This window comes from Erpetoichthys calabaricus, chromosome 9 (assembly GCF_900747795.2).
Source record: "Erpetoichthys calabaricus chromosome 9, fErpCal1.3, whole genome shotgun sequence".
NCBI classification, from domain to species: Eukaryota; Metazoa; Chordata; class Cladistia; order Polypteriformes; family Polypteridae; genus Erpetoichthys; species Erpetoichthys calabaricus.
Window position 1 is genome coordinate 185763416 of NC_041402.2, and position 23568 is coordinate 185786983.

General features: G+C 45.1%; 1 protein-coding gene across 1 annotated transcript in view; it reads right to left on the minus strand.

The window, feature by feature from the left end:
• lamc3 (laminin, gamma 3) overlaps positions 1 to 23568 on the minus strand; it is a 232446-nt gene that overhangs the window by 62338 nt on the left and 146540 nt on the right. The window contains exons 13-15 of the mRNA XM_051932256.1: positions 16765 to 16953; positions 8699 to 8935; positions 1969 to 2122 (exon numbers count right to left, since the gene is read on the minus strand). Coding sequence (XP_051788216.1) covers positions 1969 to 2122; positions 8699 to 8935; positions 16765 to 16953 — 580 coding nt within the window. The remainder of the gene's footprint in view (positions 1 to 1968; positions 2123 to 8698; positions 8936 to 16764; positions 16954 to 23568) is intronic.

A 23568-nucleotide genomic window follows, 5' to 3' on the forward strand; every position in this document is an offset into this window, starting at 1 on the left:
AACGTAAGAGACATTCATGAAGGCCATCCTGGGAGTGAAGTCACGTGGTCTACAAGTGTATTCCCTGCTTGATGGGAAGTGACGAGGAGGAGGGGGTTCCGGGCGCAGTGAGAAAAAAGTCATCAGCCAGCAAACAAGTACATCACGTAGTCGCCGCGTTCTGAGACATTCGGGAAAGCGGACTAAGTGAACCGTTGTGAACAGTGGAGAAACTAAACAAGTGCCGAAGGATCATAATACAAAGAAACATCACGAAATCCGAAACGTGTCGTTATCTCGAGAGGGAGACGTCCTTACAAACTGAGACAAAGAACCACGCAAGAACTTTCACGTACAAGATTGCAAAGCGTTGAGTGAGCGCAAAGCAATAGAAGAAGGCCTAAACAGTACATACTTATCTAAATGTATCAATTGTGGTGGATTGCCAGCTTCCTATTCTGGCCCTCACCCCCAGTGCGCCAGGAGGAGCTCTCCCAACAGCATGGACGTGCCCCGAGTTCCAGCAGGGCCTCATGGACTATGTAGTTTTTATACACAGCCCTGCTGGATACCTTGGGGACCACTGGGAGTCGCTGTCGGGAAGCCCGTGGACTCATATGTGCCCTATAACCTGGAAGTACGTTCTGGTCACGTGAGCAGGAGAGATGACGTGCTTCCAGGTTGAAGATAAGGACTGTTTACCCTGACCCGGAAGGAATAAGGAATTGTGGACTGTTGGGCAGGAACACCTCCGGGTCAGGGGGTATAAAAGGACTCTGGGAAAGCCCAGACACTGAGCTGAGCTGGGAGGTAGGGTGGCTAAGTGTCTGGGAGAAGGAGGATTGGTTTTGTGATTAGTTTATTGTTTATATGACTAGTGTGGAGTGGAGGGTGCTTGGTGCACTGTATAAGAAGAAAATAAAAGAGTCTTGTACTTTCACCTGGTGTTTGGAGTGGTACCTGAGGGTTCAAGAGGTGGACACACACTTCTACTGCTACACAATGTAATCTATGATTGTTAGAAATGAATAATAATATACATACATACATAAGTGTAGACTGCGGTGGGCTGGCGCCCTGCCCGGGGTTTGTTTCCTGCCTTGTGCCCTGGGATTGGCTGGGATTGACTCCAGCAGACCCCTGTGACCCTGTAGTTAGGATATAGCAGGTTGGATAATGGATGGATGGATGAGTGTAGAATTTTGTATAAGGGCCCACACACCTTCTTTGCACCGGGGCCCGGATTTTCTCTCGGCGGCCCTGCTTGGATCTTCTAATGGTGGTCTGTTTATCATTCCTAAGTATAAAAGAAGTAGTGGGGTGGCCTTGTGCTGTTATACACCTAATATCTGGAATACTTTACCAGTAGAAATTCACCAGGCTAACACTGTGGAACATTTTTTTAAAAACTGTTCAAACCCTTTTAGTTTAATTTGGCTTTTTCGTTGCTACATTTTAGTTCTGCTCATAATAGACTATATAGGCGTATTCTTCTGGGGTTTGCTATCTTTACTAACCTCCACTTTTCTCTGCTGTCTTTACTGGTTCTTCTGTGGTGGCGATTTGCGCCACCACCACCACCACCCGATCAACGTCCTGTGCAGCCCAGCCACCTGTGAGGCTGGAATGAAGTTGGTACCCCAGCTGTCCATGAGACCCACTGCGTTGAATCCTCTCAGACGAAGCCCAGAAACAACGAGGAAAGATGTAAGAACTTGAATGTTAGGTAGAACTCCCAGTGGGGGCCGGGTGGTCTTTTGGCATTGGAACCCCTGCAGATTTTGTTTTTTGTTTGTTTGTTTGTTCTGTCCTCATGGCTGTTTCACCTTATCACTGGGCTCGGCTCTGCTATATAACGTGATGGACTTCATTTTACCAATTCCTCATTTCTAGATGTTTTCCACAGCTCTCTATGTAACGTGTACTACACTATGGCCTTTGTGGAGCGACCGCAGCTCGTTGACCCCAACATAACACTTTGTAGCCCACCTCTGGCAGCCGATCCCAGGCTGCAGGTTGAAGGAGCCCATCTCACACTGACCACAGTCTCGTCCGGCCACCAGATTCAGGCAAGGGCACTGTCCTGTCTCTGGGTGGCAGCCTCTTTGCAAAGTGATGGACCCCGCTGAGCTGCAGTTACAAGCTGGAGAGAGAGAAAGGAGAAAGGCGCTATATAAGTTACAAAGTCAGAGAGACACAAACATCTCCCTGTCCAGAACCTTGGTAATCGGGGATGAACTGATATCACACTTACATATAGCACCTTTATGTTTTATGTTTTTTAATGTTTTGGAACTACAGACTGGGATATCCTGCAGGGATCACATAGTGAGAACATTGAGGAGGTTGTTGATTGCACTACTGACTACATCAACTTCTGTATGGACATTGTAGTTCCAGTAAGAACTGTATGCTGCTATGCTAACAACAAGCCATAGATTACAAGTGACATCAAGGGCCTTTTGAACCAGAAGAACAGAGCTTTTAAAGGCGGTGATCAGCTTGAGCTCAAGTGCGTGCAGAAGGAACTCCGAGATCCAACTCAGGGAGGCGAAGGAGCAGTACAGGAGAAAGCTGGAGCAGAAGTTGCAGAATTACAGCATGAAGGAAGTGTGGGATGGAATGAAGATCATCACTGGCTGCAGCTCGAAGCGGGGTACCACCATCGAGAGAGACATGAAGAGAGCAAACCAAATGAACAACTTCTTTAACAGGTTTGACCACCATAACCCACTCTCACCTCAGAGTACTGCACCCTCCACACATCCTTCTGCTGATGCCAGCATAGGAGAGACATCCCCACCCATAATTACAACAGCGCAAGTGAGTAGAGAGCTGAGGAGACTTCGTGCCAGCAAAGCAGCAGGTCCAGATGGAGTATCGCCACTACTGCTGAAGGTCTGTGCAACGGAGCTGGGGGGTCCTCTACAGCGCATCTTCAACCTGAGCCTGGAACAGGGGAGAGTCCCGAGGCTTTGGAAAACATCTTGCATCACCCCAGTCCCAAGGGTATCATGTCCTAGTGAGCTGAATGACTTCCGGCCTGTTGCTCTGACATCACATGTGATGAAGACCATTGAGAGGCTGCTGCTTCACCACCTGAGGCCACAGGTTCAACACGCCCTCGACCCTCTGGAGTTTACATATCAGGAGAAGGTGGGAGTGGAGGATGCCATCATCTATATGCTACACCGATCCCTCTCCCACTTGGACAGAGGCAGTGGTGCTGTAAGAATTATGTTTCTGGACTTCTCTAGCGCCTTCAACACAATCCAACCTCTGCTCCTTAGGGACAAGCTGACAGAGATGGGAATAGATTCATACCTGGTGGCATGGATCGTGGACTATCTTAAAGACAGACCTCAGTATGTGCGTCTCGGGAACTGCAGGTCTGACATTGTGGTCAACAACACAGGAGCGCCGCAGGGGACTGTACTTTCTCCAGTCCTGTTCAGCCGATATACATCGGACTTCCAATACAACTTGGAGTCCTGTCATGTGCAAAAGTTTGCTGACAACACTGCTATTGTGGGCTGCATCAGGAGTGGGCAGGAGGAGGAGTATAGGGACCTAATCAAGGACTTTGTTAAATGGTGCGACTCAAACCACCTACACCTGAACACCAGCAAAACCAAGGAGCTGGTGGTGGATTTTAGGAGGACCAGACCCCTCATGGACCCCGTGATCATCAGAGGTGACTGTGTGCAGAGGGTGCAGACCTATAAATACCTGGGAGTGCAGCTGGATGATAAACTGGACTGGACTGCCAATACTGATGCTCTGTGCAAGAGAGGACAGAGCCGACTATACTTCCTTAGAAGGCTGGCGTCCTTCAACATCTGCAATAAGATGCTGCAGATGTTCTATCAGACGGTTGTGGCGAGCGCCCTCTTCTACGCGGTGGCGTGCTGGGGAGGCAGCATTAAGAAGAGGGACGCCTCACGCCTGGACAAACTGGTGAGGAAGGCAGGCTGTATTGTAGGCACGGAGCTGGACAGTTTGACATCTGTGGCAGAGCGACGGGCGCTGAGCAGACTCCTGTCAATCATGGAGAATCCACTGCATCCACTGAACAGGATCATCTCCAGACAGAAGAGCAGCTTCAGCGACAGACTGCTGTCACCATCCTGCTCCACTGACAGACTGAGGAGATCGTTCATCCATCACACTATGCGACTCTTCAATTCCACCCGGGGGGGGGGGGAAACGTTAACATTATACAAAGATATTGTCTGTTTTTACCTGCATTATTATCAATCTTTAATTTAATGTTGTTTTTTGTATCAGTGTGCTGCTGTTGGAGAATGTGAATTTCCCATTGGGATTAATAAAGTATCTATCTATCTATCTATCTATCTATCTTTACACAGCCCACTGTATTCGCTTATCCTTGTTTGTGTTGCATTCATCTTTTCTTTGTAAAGCCAGGATTTAAAATGAAGGAAAACTGTGAGGTGACTTACTGGTTGTTTGGCTGGCCGGCTGACTGATGCATTTGTGGATTTATTGGTGTGTGACTAATTGATTGTTGTACTGATGAAAGCACTGAGGAATATTTAGGACCAAATTAAATAAATACGCAAATAAATAAATGCACTGTGAAATGTAACAGTACATAAATAAGAACAACATGATATGTGAGCTTAAATCATTCAGTCTGTCATGAAATAAGTGCTTTCCATTGCTTATTTCTTAATATTTTTATTTCAGTGACACCGCACACAACATTAAATATTGCCTGAAGTGAAAACCGTCGTTTACATCTGTCACGTTTGAGAGGGTGGGCTCTAGTGAGTGCTGCAATTTGATTGGTGAATCGTCGGTGGAGGGGGTGTAACTCTTCGACCATCGGGTGCTAATGTGACAGACAAACACCACACGGCAGACGCAGACGCCTTACAGGGTCGAATCTTGACTTATGGTGGCTGTGTTGAGCAGTAGTTGTGGCTGACTTCCTCTTGCACTCTTCCAGGAATATTTATTTAAATTAGTAAAGTAATGATGGGCACTTACATTTACCTTACTGATTCGATTCTTTCAAACTACCCATTTAGGGGAATCGATTCTTTTGATTCATTTGATTTCTTTGATTACAGATGGCGTATTCAGTGTACTGGATTATATGTATTGTGGCAGACGGCCAGGGATCTTGCCCCACCGGGAAACCTGGATCAAGGATACCCCGGGAGAGGGGCAATATCTATCCCGGATGCACGAGGGCAGCTCCCCTGGTTTCCAACAAGGGCCACAGATACAGAGCTTGGAAGCTCAATCTGGTGGGGGTCCGTGGCCCAGACAAGGGGCTGCCTGGATGGTTCCTGAGACCTGGAGGACAGCACTTCCATCACACCAAGAAGTGCTGCCGCTCCAGGAACTGTGTACGCCCAGAGTTCTTCGGGGTGCAAGGGCAGCACTTCCGCCACACTAGGAAGTGCTGCCTGAAGATCATCACCAAGCACCTGGAGCACATCCGGGGCATGATAAATGGGGCCACCTCTCTCCTTATGAGGAGCCGGAGTCTGGAGGAGGAAGACAGAGCTTGTGAGGGAGGAGTGGAGGCAGCCGAAGAGAGATGAAGGACTGAGCAATAGTGTGTGACTCACTGGAACCAAAAACTGGGTGTTGTGGACATTGGTGTCGTGTCTGCCTGTGGCCAGGCCAGCTTTTACAGTATACATACATATGTGTGTATTTACAGTTAGGTCCATAAATATTTGGACAGAGATCACTTTTTTCTACTTTTGGTTCTGTACATTACCACAATGAATTTGAAATGAAACAACTCCGATGCAGTTGAACTGCAGACTTTCAGCTTTAATTCAGTGGGGTGAACAAAACGATTGCATAAAAATGTGAGGCAACTAAAGCATTTTTTGTAACACAATCCCTTCATTTCAGGGGCTCAAAAGTAATTGGACAAATGAAATAACTGGAAATAAAATGTTCATTTCTAATACTTGGATGAAAACTCTTTGCTGGCAATGACAGCCTGAAGTCTTGAACTCCTGGACATCACCAGATGTTGGGTTTCCTCCTTTTTAATGCTCTGCCAGGCCTTTACTGCAGCGGCTTTCAGTTGCTGTTTGTTTGTGGGCCTTTCTGTCTGAAGTTTAGTCTTCAACAAGTGAAATGCCTGCTCAGTTGGGTTAAGATCAGGTGACTGACTTGGCCATTCAAGAATTTTCCACTTCTTTGCTTTAATAAACTCCTGGGTTGCTTTGGCTGTATGTTTTGGGTCATTGTCCATCTGTATCATGAATCAATTTGACGTCATTTAGCTGGATTTGAGCAGACAGGATGTCTCTGAACACCTCAGAATTCATTCGGCTGCTTCTGTCCTGTGTCACATCATTAATAAACACTAGTGTCCCAGTGCCACTGGCAGCCATGCACGCCCAAGCCATCACACTGCCTCCACCGTGTTTTACAGATGATGTGGTATGCTTTGGATAATGAGCTGTTCCACGCCTTCTCCATACTTTTTTCTTGCCATCATTCTGGTAGAGGTTGATCTTGGTTTCATCTGTCCAAAGAATGTTTTTCCAGAACTGTGCTGGCTTTTTTAGATGTTCTTTAGCAAAGTCCAATCTAGCCTTTCTATTCTTGAGGCTTATGAGTGGCTTGCACCTTGCAGTGCACCCTCTGTATTTACTTTCATGCAGTCTTATCTTTATGGTAGACTTGGATATCGATACGCCTACCCCCTGGAGAGTGTTGTTCACTTGGTTGGCTGTTGTGAAGGGGTTTCTCTTTACCATGGAAGTGATTCTGCGATCATCCACCACTGTTGTCTTCCGTGGACGTCCAGGTCTTTCTGCGTTGCTGAGTTCACCAGTGCTTGCTTTCTTTCTCAGGATGTACCAAACTGTAGATTTTGCCACTCGTAATATTGTTGCAATTTCTCGGATGGGTTGTTTCTGTTTTTGCAGCTTAAGGATGGCTTCTTTCACCTGCATGGAGAGCTCCTTTGACCGCATGTTGTCTGCTCACAGCAAAATCTTCCACATGCAAGCACCACACCTCAAATCAACTCCAGGCCTTTTATCTGCTTAATTGATAAGGACATAACGACGGACTTGACCACACCTGCCCATGAAATAGCCAAAGAGTCAATTGTCCAATTACTTTTGAGCCCCTGAAATGAAGGGATTGTGTTCATAAAATGCTTTAGTGGCCTCACATTTTTATGCAATCGTTTTGTTCACCCCACTGAATTAAAGCTGAAAGTCTGCACTTCAACTGCATCGGAGTTGTTTCATTTAAAATTCATTGTGGTAATGTACAGAACCAAAATTAGAAAAAAGTTGTCTCTGTCCAAATAGTTATGGACCTAACTGTATATATATATATATGAATGTAATTACCCCGATCTACATGCTGTCAAATGAACGAACCACACGCCGTGGCGCAATGTTAGGGGCTTCGCCTCTAGCGCTGACGTCCGAGGTTCGATTCCCATAAGGGAGTGCAGTGAGTGTGTACGCCTGATGAGCCCAGAATTAGGGCAAAACACGTGTCGCGTACTCTTTGCATTATTTGACAGTAAACTATTTCAACCATATATATATATATATACATACATACATACACAAACACACACATATATATATATACATACATACATACTGTGGCAGATGACTGGGGACCTTGCCCCACCGGGACGCCTGGAGAAGGGAAGGACTGGGAGAGGGGGTTTTGTTTTCACAACACCTTGGATGGCCATTTAGGTTCTTCTCTCCACCTTGTTAGGTTCGCGTTCCCATATTTCTAGGGGTGTGGCCTCAGAAGTCGTGACACGATAGAATAAAAGGACAGCTTGGGGTTTGATCTGCGGATACCACAGCTCTATCAAAAAGCCTTGCTCTGAATACTCTCGCATTTCTCATTCGGTTTTGACCTCTTGTTTGTTCTCCCAAACTCGATTTATTGTGATTTTTGTTTTTTTGTTCTCTTACATGCAACTGCTGGTGCTACTCAAAAAGTTTAGCTGTCATTTCACTTTCTGGACAATACAGAAGTAAACAACACAAAACACATTTCATGACATATTTAATTATTTATTGTCACATATCATTGTGTTTTTATTTATTTAACTAGCTGCGCTGTTAAATAAGACTGGTTGAAATCTAAGTAATTAACTTTGGCATCTGGCGCAGTGGGTAGCGCTGCTGCCTCACAGTTGGGAGATCTGGGGACCTGGGTTCACTTCCCGGGTCCTCCCGGCGTGGAGTTTGCATGTTCTCCCCGTGTCTGCGTGGGTTTCCTCCCACAGTCCAAAGACATGCAGGTTAGGTGGATTGGCGATCCTAAATTGGCCCTAGTGTGTGCTTGGTGTGTGGGTGTGTTTGTGTGTGTCCTGCGGTTGGTTGGCACCCTGCCCGGGGTTGGTTCCTGCCTTGTGCCCTGTGTTGGCTGGGATTGGCTCCGGTGGACCCCCGTGACCCTGTGTTCGGATTCAGCGGGTTGGAAAATAGATAGATGGATCTATTGGAATGTACTATGTAATGCATGTAGTGATCAAATGTATTGCATTCATCATTTCAACAGATGGCGCATCACAAACATGTTTCTGATGCACCATCTGTTGGAATGATAAAAACAATGTGAGCATCTTTAGGATGAAATTGATTGCACTGTAACTTTGAGATCAATAAAGGATTAAAGGGCCAACCTGCTGATTTAAACTGGAGCCTGTGCCACACAAAGGTCCTCTACTTACGTTTGCACTTGTAGAAGTGTAGCGCGTTCCCGTAGTGGCCTTCTCGACAGCGCTCACAGCGCGTGCCCTCAGTGTTGTGCAAACACTTGAGGCAGCGGCCAGTCATGTGGTCACACACTCCGACAGCATTTGGGTCCACATTCCCATTGCACTGGCACTGCTGGCAAGGCCTGGCCACACCATGGATTCCCAGTGGATCACCATAGAAACCGTCATCACACAGCTGACAACGAACACCTGCCACGGTAAAAAGGGAGATTTGAAAACGTTAAGCTGGGTGTGATTGGTGACTGTTTTGTCTTGGTAAAGTATTATATTACTCTGCTTTCTCCTTTTGTATTATTAATATGTAGCCTTTGTCAGAATACCTCAAATCTCACAGTTTATAAAGTATTATAGTATATAACTTATCCCCACCTTCCCTTCTACATTTATAACCTCAGGCAATTAGGTGTAGTAAAAGACATGCAGGAGTTATGTTACAATTTAAATAATGTATTATTGATAAAATTCATAAATAATATCTGGTTGAATATTGGCAACCATACAACCTAATAAATGCTGATGTGTAGTTTCAGGTGGCACACAGACTTGTTAGTTACTTGAAGTGTCTCTAGTTAAGTCCTCATTTGTGGTCAGCTTACTTCAGAACAGCCGCATGCCTGTCTCAATATGGCTGCCGAGCTGTGCTCTTCATTGTGTTGGCCTTTCCAGTTCATGGTGTGTGAGATGGTGTTTCATCAGTTGGTAAGAGAGAGGGGGGTAATCAAGCAAATTTATAGATTTTCTGTCCAACCCCTACAGCCAATAGAGCATCGTGGTACTTAAAGGCTTCTGATACAAGACAGCCATACTTCAGGCCAATGGGGTCACACCTGCCCTCCAAACCGTGTGTTATGGTGACGCTTGGCAGTTAGGCAGCCTGGCATTCCTGTGGGGGTTAACTGGGAGTCCTGCAGGGAATCATTTGCCAAACTTGTGTGAGGCACTTCACCCCAACCCTGTCATAAAATTACAAAGAGACTCATTCCTAAAAGGGGGAAAGGGGTTCTTAAACCATTGCTGTTCTTATCAATAATGTAACACTAATATTACATTACTTTGTGAATTTCCCCCTGGGATCAATAAAGTATCTATCTATCTATCTATCTATCTATCTATCTATCTATCTATCTATCTATCTATCTATCTATCTATCTATCTATCTATCTATCTATCTATCTATTATATAGTGCCTTTCAGATCTATCTATCTATCTATCTATCTATCTATCTATCTATCTATCTATCTATCTATCTATCTATCTATCTTTGTCTAAGTTACAAATAAAGACATACAAAATATTTATCAACTTGTATGCAAAATTTCACATCACAACAGTGACAAACAAAACCTGTGTGATCCAATGACAATTTCATACTTTAATCTTTGGTATTTACTGATTGGCTAGGAGTGGGGACATCCTTTATTTCTGAGTAAGACTGCTGAACTCGGAGCTGATTGGTTGAAGAGTTGGTAGTGATGCTGCCATGAGGATGACATCACTACCCATGGGGCGGGGCCATTATTACTGTTCTGCCTTGGAGAGGACAAAAGGCATAGAAAAGCAATTTGGTAAGGACCAGGGGCCTCATGTATAACGCCGTGCGTAGAACTCACACTATAACATGGCGTAAGCACAAAAGCGGGATTGTGCGTACGCACAGAAAAATCCAGATGCAGGAATCTGTGCGCACGCATACTTTCACGTTCTTCCACTACATAAATCCCGATTTGCGTGAAAAGTAACGCACGTGCACGCGCCTTCTGTCCCGCCCCAACTCCTCCCAGAATTACGCCTCTTTGAATATGCAAATAAATATAAACAGCCTTCTGTGAAAAGACAATGGGAAAAGCACGGGAGAAAATATAAGAATTTCAGCGAATACCAAGTGGAGGCAAAGGAAAAACGTACTATTTGTTGGTTTAAACAGTGGTATAATCAACAAAAGGAAGCTGATCGAGTGACAGAGTGTCGGAGAAACTCGAAGGCTCAACTTCACAAAGTCACACAGTGCCCGAAATAAAAAAGAAATCACATATCAAAGTCGCCGTGAAAAAGCGAGTCGTAGCCCACCGTCTGAGTGTCATATGAATGCTTGTTAGGGTACAGACAAAAAAAGGCACACAGTGGGGAAAAAAGCACGAAATGTCAACTTTAATCTCGAAATTTCCACTTTAATCACGTAGTTTATTTTGCCATTAAAGTAGAACATCATAAACTTCATCTTAAAATCGTTTAATTTACTAGTTTCTCAAATCCCATTGTAACTAAAGTGGTATGTTAAATGCTTTGTTCTGTATTTGATCTTCTATGTGCTCTGTGTGTGTGAATCACTACCTGCTTTTTAAACGGGCTTTCTCTTTCTCCGACAGGACACAGACTCCATTACATTCGTGATATTACAGCTCTCTGAAAAATTAAAATACTGAGATGTATACGTGATATCTTTTTCATGATGATAGGAATGAAAGCATGTTATTAAACATGGGAACACGGTGGCGCAGTGCTTGTTCATGTCTCACGCAAGAGGCTTGCTGCGCCATGTGCGACCTTCAATGAAATAATTTATCACAGCAGTACTGTCTCTTTCAAACGTACTAACCTCCAATTCCTGTCCTTACTTTTCTTTCTCCAAAAACTCAATCGCCACACAATAAGCTATGTAATAGACGTGAAGCCATCTGTAAGCTTAGAACTTCGATTCTTCAAAACTTTTAAGGAACATTGAAATATCTTAGTAGTACGTGTTTAATTATTATATCCGTCTATCTTTCCAGTGTCGCGTCAGCACCAGCAAGAATACAGCGCAAGTCAGGAACAATTACTGAACTAGCTAGCGCTGCGGCACCGTGTACTCACATGTTTAATTATAAACAATACAGATTATTTAAATGAAGTTAAAGTTTTATCTGTATAATATAATCAACATGTTTTGCTGCATTTCGTCTTAGAAATGAATACCGTCATCACATGTAAATACGCCCTTTATAAAGTGGCGCAGGTTGTGCAATATTATAACTGTAGTGCAAGTTTACAGTGAGGTAATTGTACTTATAAGTCCAAACATTTCTACAAGGAGCACTTGATGGACTGATTTAATGTGTTTAGAGTTCTTGGGATGAAACTGTTTCTAAACCGCGAAGTCCGTACAGGGACTAAAGCGTTTGCTGTGGCTCAGGCAGCATCTGCTTCATTCTGTATACCGATAATTCTCTTTCCAATCAGCTGCTGCTGCGATTTCCCACTCAGATACAGTGACATAAATACTCCGAGTGGTGCAATGAGAGTAACATGGAAAAAGATGATCTGCTGTGGCAACCCTTAACGGGATCAGCTGAAAGAAGATGCAGTGAGAGTTACAACGCTAAAGCAGTTATGGTATTTGGAATACTATGGCTATTCCCTGGACCATTATATTGCTGCAGGTTAATTACAATCAGATGCATTACACTAATAAACAATATGCAGTTAATTTCAGTGTATTTATAAAGCCGCGCTAGGAATGTGGATTTAAGAATGAAAGGGTGATCACACAGGAACAGTAGCACTGCTTTGACACTGGGTGCCGCCAGTCTGCAAAACCGGGCGGAGAAATTGCGTACGCCAAGGAATGAGTTACCGTGGAAATGTGCGTGGCTTTACGCCAAGTTTAGGTTTTATACATCGCGATTTGAGCGTGGAAAGGTTCGTACGCAACATTTCTGTGCGTACGCACCGTTTATACATGAGGCCCCAGGAGACAAGCATGGACAAAAAAAAAAGCAGGGAAGTCAAAATGAAACCAAAACAACAAAGCAGAAATATCAGTCAAAGTAAAGATACAAAAAGTCCCTCAGCCCTGATAGAAATCGGGAAGAAGACAAACTCTACTGCCACAAAGTTATCTTATAAGAAGTCCAGTAGGGGGACATCGTAGTCTTAAATACATTCTGGGTGAAAAGGTCACAACACACAACTTCCTGATGTCACACGATGGCAACGAGATCTGCACAACATTGTGATTATGTTTTGTTTCTAAAATCGATCTAATTTTCTAAAGAGATTCCTGCAATTAAAAAATATGGTTATTATGCTTCTTGGAATCCATCTCCAATGATAGTTTTTAAATTGGTTTCATTTTTTAGTAGTTTAAAAGTCATTTGCATTTTTGTTGATACTCTCTTCATGGTGTATTGCTGTAGACTCACACACACCACAAGCTATCTCGGTTTGTGATTTGCTCTGTACTAACTGCTGGTGGCCATCCAGAACACAATGTCTGGATTACAACAGTCCACAGGAGCTGCTTCTTTATAACGTTAGCTAAAGAAGGACTCCCGGCCTCGGTTGAGCAGATGTTGCTTTTGAACACTGCGAGTGGAGTGCTTCCAGGTGATGCCAGCTGAGCTCTCTCACTCTCTCTCACACACAATGCAATGCAATACAGTTTATTTTGGTAGAGCCCAAAATCACATAAGAAGTGCCGCAATAGGCTTTAACAGGCCCTGCCTCTTGACAGACCCCCATCCTTGACTCTCTAAGAAGACAAGGAAAAACTCCCACAAAAAGCTCTAGTAGGGAATAAAAATGGAAGAAACCTCGGGAAAGGCAGTTCAAAAAGAGACCCCTTTCCAGGTAGGTTGGGTGTGCAGTGATGTGTCAAAAGGAAGGGGGTCAATACAATACAATACACAGAACAGAACACAAGTCATCCTCCATACAATATGATAGTACAATAGAAATATTACAAGTATGGAGCAGAATTTAACAGTAGATGATATCACATAATGGGTGGCACGGTGGCGCAGTGGTAGTGCTGCTGCCTCGCAGTTGGGAGACCTGGGGACCTGGGTTTGCTTCCTGGGTCCTTTCTGCATGGAGTTTGCATGTTCTCCCCATGTCTGCGTGGGTTTCCTCCCACAGTCCAAAGACATGCTGGTTAGGTGGATTGGCGATTCTAAATTGGCCCTAGTGTATGCTTGTTGTGTGGGTGTGTTTGTGTTTGTCCTGCGGTGGGTTGGCACCCTGCCCGAGATTGGTTCCTGCCTTGTGCCCTGTGTTGGCTGGGACTGGCTCCAGCAGACCCCCGTGACCCTGTGTTCGGATTCAGCGGGTTGGAAAATGGATGGATGGATGATATCACATAATATGATTTATCCGACGCAGCCCCCAGTGTCCTACACAGCCCCTCTATATTCCTCCATATTCCATCCCTTCACAGTGCAAAATTTTGCCGACTACGCCAAGTGTTATGTCATAGACTCACACACACACACACACACACACACACACACACACACACATACACACACACACACACACACCACAAACCATTTCATTTTCTCAGATTTACACATTGGTAACTGCTGGTGGCCAACTGCACAACTGTGACATCTGAAATACAATGGTCATAAGAAGCTGCTGAGGACTCCCAGTCTTGGTTGAGCAGATACTGCTTTTGAGTAATGTGACTGGAGTGCTTCCAGGTGATGTCAGCTGAGATCTCTCATTTTCTCTGTTACTCTCTCTCACACACACAGCCCCTCTGTATTCCTCCATATTCCATCCCTTCACTGTGCAAAATCCTGCCGACTACGCCAAGTGTTATGTCATAGACACACACACAATAACAAGCACCATAAGCCATCTCAGTTCTCATATTTATACATGGGTAACTGCAACTGCAAAACCGTGACATCTAGATTATAATGGTCATAAGAAGCTGCTGAGGACTCCCAGCCTTGCATTTGAATACTGTGAGTGGCGCGCTCCCTGGTGATGTCACGTGAGTTCTCTCTCTCTCTCTGTGTCTCAGACACACACACACTCACCCAGCACTGTCCTGCACAGCACCTCTGCCACCACACTCCACCCCTTCACAATGCAAAATCCTGCCGACTACGCCAAATTGTTATGTCATAGACTCACACACACACCAAACACCATCTCATTTCTCAGATTTACACCATGGTAACTTCTGATGTCAACTGCAAACCTGCAACATCTGGATTACAATGGTCATCAGAAACTGCTTCTTTATAGATTTAGCTAAAGGAAGACTTCTGGCCTTGGTTGAGTAGATACAGCTTCAGTACACTGCAATCGGAGTGACTACTGGTGCTGTCAGCTGAGCTCTTGCTCTCACTCACTCACATCACTGTCCTCCACAGCACCACTTCTTCCATACTTCACCCCTTCACAGTGCAAAATCCTGCTGACTACACCAAGTGTTTTGTCATAGACTCACACACATCACAAGCCATCTCAGTTCTCAGATTTACACACCCTCGTAACTGCCATTGGCCAGCTGTAAGCTGGCAACATCTGGATTACAAAGGCCCTTAACAGTATCTCCTTCATATAACAGAACAAGATGCAGAGGACAGAAAGATATGGGAGAAGATGACCCGCTGTGGCAACCCCTAACGGGAGCAGCCGAAAGAAGAAGAAGAAGAAGTATCTTCTTCATAGCTTTTGCTAAATGAGGCGCCTAAACCTTGGTTGAGTGAATGCTGCTTCTGAACAGCGCAGACAACGCCTCTCAAGGTGAAGGAAAATAATGAAAAGCAAACAAAAAACACTTGGCTTGAGAATCAAGTCCTCAAAGAATCAAATGAAAGGTGAATTTATATATTGTGGCTGACGGCCGGGACCCATGCCCGGCCAGGATGCCCCCTTGGCACTGGATCCGGGGGAGCAGCCATGGGATGCACATTACATCCCCCCCAGAACTCTTGGTAGCAGCCCCCCTGGGGTGCATCGGGGCCACAATTATGTTACACTGCAGCTCATCCCTGTTGGGCTCCGTGGCCACCGCCAGGGGGAGCTGCATGGCAGCCCGTGTGGGCTAGAAAGCAGCCACACCTAGAAGTGCAGTCTGATTAGGCCAATTACCACCTGGAGCGCTTCCGGGTGGGCTATAAAGGAATCCTCCAGCTACTAATCAAGGCGGAAGAGTCGGGAGGAGGAGGAGGACGACGACGACGAAGCTGCCTGGGAGGAGTGGAGGATATTTCTTTGGTTTTGGGTTGGTGTACTTGGGACTGTGTTGTGCCTGTGGGGGTCACGGGGAAGATGTCAGGTGTCAGGTCAGGCGCCTATATAGCACCCTTGTTACAATATAAATCTGAAAATGCTGAAGCAGCAAAGTTTGCAAAACACAACATTTGTGTCAAGGCCCAAAACATTTTACCGCTACTATGGCTTCCACTTGATTGGCTGATTCTGGGCTAAAATTAATTTCTCTCTATTATAATAACACAATCCTGGGACGAGACGTGACTTTTTCAGAGAGACACTTTTACATCCCGCGAGACGAGACTTTGTGCCAAGAGATTTAACCATGCCCGGGGCCAGAAATAAAAGACAAAGAGTAGATATATTTTATATACAGTATATCTGCTCCAAAATGTTCTCTGCCTGGCTGACTAAAGGAAGGACTTCTCTTATTGGCTCACTTGTCAAGGAGACACTTTTGAGCCAGATGTTTTCGACTGACCACCGAATCTTCCAATTGAGATGTTTCATGGCGTGACTGAATGGAAATTCACTTGGTGATGTGGATGGGTGAAGCGTAATGGTGATGGCGGGCAGAAAAAGTGGGGGGCTGGCACAGAGAGCGGTCAACTGACGTCTCCAGGAAGTGCCCCACTCACAATGCCCAGAAGCTATAGGTGAGCTGCTGACTAGTTCTCCGATTTTGAGGGATTGCGACTGAGCACCAGCCGCTCACCACAGTGCAGATCTTTGAACTGAGATGGTTTGCGGTGCGAGTCCATGGCAGTCCACCATTTGTCTTTTAAAACTTTAACACAATCACAACTGCCATATTGCTAAGGGTCTCACAGGAGCAAAGACCTGAGGTCAGTATTTTGCCTTGCGAAACTCTTCAGATCTAGGTGGTCCATACGTTTGGAGTGGAGTGCATGTCATTGGTAAGAAATAGCGCCACATCCATTTCTAGAATCTTCTGATGATGCCAAGTGCTGTTGAAAATGAAGGCAAATTCATTTAACAAACTCAATGACATGTGCTAAAGGCCTACCTCGCTGTCCCAAAGGGCAGTTGGTGCAGACCAGTTCCCCACTCACAGGTATAATGGCACAGCTGGACTGGCCTGGACATGGGCACAGCTGGCAGTCCGAGGGCTTTCCCGCCGAAGGGTCACCATAGAAGCCGTCTAAGCAGCGCTCACAATCAGGCCCGGTGGTGTTGTCCCAGCACTGGCAGACTCCTGAAATTGAGAAGAAGAAGAAGAAAGTAATGGATGGCTGTGCATCTCCATGTATTTAATAAAGCCAGCTCTGCAAGTGCGGCCCACCCTGGCACAGGCCCGGTCTTAGGTATTATGGGGCCCTAGGCGAAAAGGGGGTCCAGGGGCCCCCTGAGGGGGGCGGAGCCCCCCTGGAAGCTCTGTGAAATGTGTGAAAATTAGACCAAGGAGGCGGTCGCCTACTTCGCCTATGCCTAAGGCCGGGCCTGCCTGGCAGTTCTAATTCATAACTGAGAAGAGGCCCCCCATAAGAGTAAAAGAGCAGATTTACAAAAGTAGTACGCATGTATAGATTTGGGGTCTCACCACCACTCAACTACAACACTTCAGTTTCGCGATTGCGGTTTTCAGGGTCCGCACGAGGCTGCTGCGGCTCAAATCATCACGAGTGTTGGACGCCGCAATAACGAATTTGCCAACTTTTCTGAAAAGATGTTTCCACTTTGTCATGATGGGTTATCGGGTTTAAATTGAAGGGCGTGAATGGCCAACTTCTCCATTTAAAATGAAATCTACAACACAATAACATGTGCCGAAAGTGAAGACTTTCCACCATATATATGAAAAATGAGAATATTAGAAATGAGACTTTAAGCACGTTTTTAACTAAGATTAGCGGGTGGCACATGGGCACAGCAGATAGCACTGCTCTTCAATTGCCAGGTATGGAATCTTCTTTGTCCAGGTTGTCAGAACCAACTGCGTGAGGTTGTGGTGATGCCAGTTTGGTGGTCCGTGGCAGTGCGCAGGTCTTTAGTGAAAGGAGTGAGCTCAGGTTTTGGGTGGGCTTAGGTGCATGTGGTAGTGTGGGCAAGTGGCCCTGGGGTGTTGATGGGAGAACTGGCAGTGCCCACGTTCTCATGTTGACATGTGCGATTCAGCTGATCACCTCATTAGCTCGCTGGGGTGAGGTGCCCACTGAAGCCCAGAAAGGAGCCCAAGTAGGACAGAGAGGAGAAAGAGAGAGATCAGGAAAAAATGAAAAGCGGGAGGTTAAAGAGGAAGAAGAGGAAGAGCAGGGCCATGACAGAGGTGGTGTGGAAACGTTGGGGAAGGGCAGGGTCACTCCAACCAAGGAGCGGGAACGACAAACCCCTCCTAGTGGGCTCCTTCTGCTGAAGGCTGAGGGATGGTGGCAGGAGGAAGGAGCAACGCTCGTGGGGTCCTCGGTGGGCACTGAGGGATAGCAGGTGAGGACACCAGCCAATTTAAAGGGTGACTGCTGTGGAGACCCCTAACGGGAGCAGCCGAAAGAAGAAGAAGAAGAATCTATACTCAATAACCCATAATGACAAAGAGAAAACATGTTTTCAAAAAGGTTTTCAAATTGATGGAAAAATCTAAAACTGAAATCTCTTATTCCTAAAAGAATTCACACCCCTAATTCACTTCTTTGTAGAAGTCAGAGCCATCTTAACAGTTTCATAGACCCCCAGGCAAATGAGTGCATTGTGGCCCCTGTTTCGATAGCAAAACAGAAACATACATAGGCATCAGAAACATCGTGGGCCCCCGGCCAGTGCCCATTGTGCCCATACGTGAGGACAGCTCTGTGCCAGCGGACAATAAAGGTGAGAACAGGCGACGTCAGTCTGAGAAGGAAGCACCGTGGCTCATGAGAGATCCCGAGTCTGTTTAAACCACGTGCTTTACCTAATTTATTGGATTCCTTTGTTGATTTTAACCTCCACATGGACACGGTTTTCATTTGGGATTATGAATTCATTTTTCCGTGAAACAATCGGCACTGCACTTTTGACTTATTTGGCATTGATTGAATAATAAAAGCACTGAGTACTTTTGTTACACCTACTCTTGCTGTTTTGTGTCCTCATGGCTCAGTCCAACTCGGTTTACGACTATCGATGTCCCGGGTTTTAAGAGGGAGTGTGCCAGCTGCGGGCAAGCCGGGCATCACAGAAGGAGAGTTTGCCTGACTTCTAAGTCATTTTCAATTAGGTGTGGAAGTTAATAAAGACAGCGCATTACAATGAAGACATTTATTTTTATGGCTCCAGTGTGTTTTCTGGGAGCGACGCTGACAGCTCAGCACGGAGGGATGTTTTTGCAGCCCCTACATGAAGGACCAACCAGCATGCTGAGCAACCCACTTAAACAGCCATCTGAAAATGGCAAGCCTGCCACGGGCCGCCATTGTGCGTGCAGTCTGTGATTACCACAGTAGGGCTGGTGACTCCGCGAAGTGCTGTCCTTAAATGCCTTTTGTTTTTTACACGTGTATTTTTAACGTTTACGCTCCTAATCAGTTATACAGTACATAGATCCTCGGGCATGCAGGGGTGATCTTCACTTGAGTTATTTATGAGCCGCGTGTGGTTGATTAACATCCCGCTCCTTATGCCGAATTGTATTTTAATTTGTACGAATTTATTTGATGTGCCTCTTTACACTCGGGGAGAGTTATTGTGAATCTAAACAACAGAGCAATCTTTTTTTAAATGTTTTTTATTGGATTGTTTCATAAAAATTCATCTTTAATACTGTTATGGAAATTTTAAAACGTGCAATAAAAGCTCAGTGAAGGGCTAATTGGTTTTAATTAGGTAGGGCCGTGTCGCGCTATTCCGGTGCCTGCCAGCAGGTGGGAGTATTGGCTCATTTGGAATGCCGTTCTGCACGATAAGGTTCGTAGTACTAAGGTGTTGTACCGCGTTACCCGTTATGGATGTGGTGAGAAGTTACAGATTACAATATGCAAGCTTTCGAGGCAATTCAGCCCCCCCCCCCCCCCCTTCAGGCAAGATGTAATCACTACACGATATGATCGTATTTTTCAAATCGAAGTTACTTCTTCACAATCACGCCATCTATGCATTTGCCACGCAAAATTATGTTCTAAAGTTGGCCATTTTCTATATATTTTACAAAAAATATAAGCAGTCCTTTAATTTTATAGTAAAGCCTTAACAAAAGCATTAAATTGTACTGAACACGTCCATTTTCCAAGTCAACACAGTTGCTGAGTATTGAGTCATGTCTTGCGAATACGCACACATTGTAAAATAGCTTATAGATGCCATTTCTGAGCAAAAAAAAAAGAAAAAAAATCAATATTATAATATTTTAAAATAAGACCAGCTGTGCAGACTAGCTCACCATTAATGCTGCGTTCAATTTGAACTGGGAAGTCGGAATTTCCGAATTCCAAGGAGGAAGTTTCAACTAGAATGCCCCACTTGTCAGAATCGCTAAGTCGGGAGAGTCTCAGCAACCCCCGACCTCAAAATCCAAGATGACATTTAAGGGACAACTGTGGGGGGGCAAGTTGGGGAGGTCGGCGTTTATGTAACTTCAGCAACGTGCGCGCCTCAGCTTTCCGCTATACGTGCGCTACGGGCAGCGAGGGACGCCGTTTTGGTAATTCAAGGGGACCGCACTCCAGACGCCAAAGGGAGCCTCCCTCGACCCCCTTGAAATCCCCCTAGACACACAGAGTATGTAACTCACGTTCCGCGACAAGCAAAACAGAGGGCGTTTCTCGAGGGGCGCGCGTGAACCCCCGCCTATTGGGTTCTACAGTGGTGTGAAAAACTATTTGCCTCCTTCCTGATTTCTTATTCTTTTGCATGTTTGTCACACAAAATGTTTCTGATCATCAAACACATTTAACCATTAGTCAAATATAACACAAGTAAACACAAAATGCAGTTTTTAAATGATGGTGTTTATTATTTAGGGAGAAAAAAAATCCAAACCTACATGGCCCTGTGTGAAAAAGTAATTGCCCCCTTGTTAAAAAATAACCTTACTGTGGTGTATCACACCTGAGTTCAATTTCCGTAGCCACCCCCAGGCCTGATTACTGCCACACCTGTTTCAATCAAGAAATCACTTAAATAGGAGCTGCCTGACACAGAGAAGTAGACCAAAAGCACCTCAAAAGCTAGACATCATGCCAAGATCCAAAGAAATTCAGGAACAAATGAGAACAGAAGTAATTGAGATCTATCAGTCTGGTAAAGGTTATAAAGCCATTTCTAAAGCTTTGGGACTCCAGTGAACCACAGTGAGAGCCATTATCCACAAATGGCAAAAACATGGAACAGTGGTGAACCTTCCCAGGAGTGGCCGGCCGACCAAAATTACCCCAAGAGCGCAGAGACGACTCATCCGAGAGGTCACAAAAGACCCCAGGACAACGTCTAAAGAACTGCAGGCCTCACTTGCCTCAATTAAGGTCAGTGTTCACGACTCCAACTGCGCTCACTTTGCCGCAGTACCTCAAGTGCCCAGCAGGGGGCAGTGCACACCAAGCCATTTGCCCTGTTTACGGTCTCACTAAGAAATGCGGAGGATACCGAAGAGCACTCAATCAAAGCGCTCTTAAAGCAGCCGAGATAAACATTGTATTAAAGTTTCAAGGCGCCAAGCTGGAGACTTTACTGACCTTCTTCTGTTTTTTTTGCGGCGCTACCACTCCGTAAGGTTTTCAGGTATCACCAGATAAAAAGCCAGCGTGTCACTTTTCATGTGAAAATGGTTAAATGAGAAAAGGCGCATTGCAGCAGCGTCGAGCTGTCAGCGAGACAGGAGAACTGCTTGACATTTTCTCTTAAATTTGTACCCCCAACACAATAGAAAACAATGAGCCTCAGCAATAATAAGTGGCCGCAGCGGGTTTGAGGCTGACAGCCGCGCGGCTCTCGTCTTCAGCAGCACGTCTTGGGTGACTTTTGAAGAGCTGTCAGCCTAACTAGGTCACATTTGATGGCAGCCAGCGCCTTTTTCCTTCTTGTTTTGCGCCTGTCTAGGACGCTCTGGATGAACAGAGGAATTGGGGTTTCTTCGGCGATCACCGTTTACAACGCCCACCGTGGCGATATGGCTGAAGTCAGCGGCCGTGTGATTTGTCACTTGACTGCCTTCATCAGTTTGCCGTGTTGTTACATGGCGGGCCTTCCCAAAGAAGATGCGGGACTTGGAAAACCGAGAAAACAAAGAAGGAAGGAAATGCTAACCTCGATGCAGTTCTTTTGTTTTCCCTGTACAATACTTCTGAAGAGGAAGAAAGGCGCTATATAAAGGCCCGGTTTATTGAACATAGAGTGCTTCACCACAACTCACGTTTCGTACACCTTGCTGCTTTGGAACAGGGGCGCCTTCTAAGTGGAGACTGCATGGCCCCCGCCCCCCCTTAATAGACTCCTCAATGTCCAGGTACATCATTTCAAACTCCTATGTGACACCGATTAGAAGAGCTTGTGTACACACAAATGGATAGCGCCACCTACAGGGCTCATGAAACAGACTGCAGCGAGAAGGGGCGCGTGGAAAAAGAGTGGACGGCGTGTACGGTGTGTAAAGTAAAAAAAAGGGAATGTCTCACATCTTAGCGCCATCCATCCATCCATCCATTTTCCAACCCGCTGAATCCGAACACAGGGTCACGGGGGTCTGCTGGAGCCAAACCCAGCCAACACAGGGCACAAGGCAGGAACCAATCCCGGGCAGGGTGCCAACCCACCGCAGGACACACACAAACCCACACACACACTAGGGCCAATTTAGAATCGCCAATCCACCTAACCAGCATGTTTTTGGACTGTGGGAGGAAACCCACACAGACACGGGGAGAACAAGCAAACTCCACGCAGGGAGGACCCGAGAAGCGAACCACAGGTCCCCAGGTCTCCCAACTGCGAGGCAGCAGCGATACCCACTGCGCCACCGTGCCGCCCCTTCTTAGCGCCTTGACTAATAAATTTAATGGGATGGAAATAATGGGTTGAAGGTAATAAAAAAATTCCTTACTTAAAAAGTACAGCAGGAGTCTCCATAGCTGTCTCAGACGTCGAGACAGATAGATAGGAAAGGCACTATGCATAACAGATTTGAAAGGCACTATATTAGAGCTAGGTAGATAAGAAAGTCACTATATAATAAATATCAGCGGTACTGTAGATAAATAGATATAAACGGTTGTATATAATCGATATGAAAGGTACTACAGTATGTAATAATATCCACTTAACTTTCATATCTATTGTATAATATTTTCGCATCTATGTACAGTATCTTTTATAGTGGCTTCACAATATCTATTATATAGTGTCTTTCATATCTGTTATATAGCACCTTTACTATCATTCAATTATATAGTACCTTTCAAATCTTGGTATTTAACCATACAGTACATCTATTTTTTATATACTATTGCTTCTATCAATGCATTTATTATATAGTTCCTTTCATACTTATCTATCCTTATCCTTCCATACATCTATTATATAGTACATTTTCTAACTATCTATTATATAGCATATTTCTGTCTATCTGTGTATCTATTTTATAGCGCCTGTCACATCTAGCTATTTAACTATAGTGCCTTTCCTGTCTGTCCATCTATTTTATAGTAGCTTCACAGATAGATGGATAGATAATATACAACTTTGAAAGGCTCTATATAATAAATGGATAAACATCAAGAAAGACAGACAGAGAGATGTATATATAGATTAATAGACAGAGAGATAGATATGTGAAAGGCGCTATTAGATAGATAGATAGATAGATAGATAGATAGATAGATAGATAGATAGATAGATAGGAAAGGCA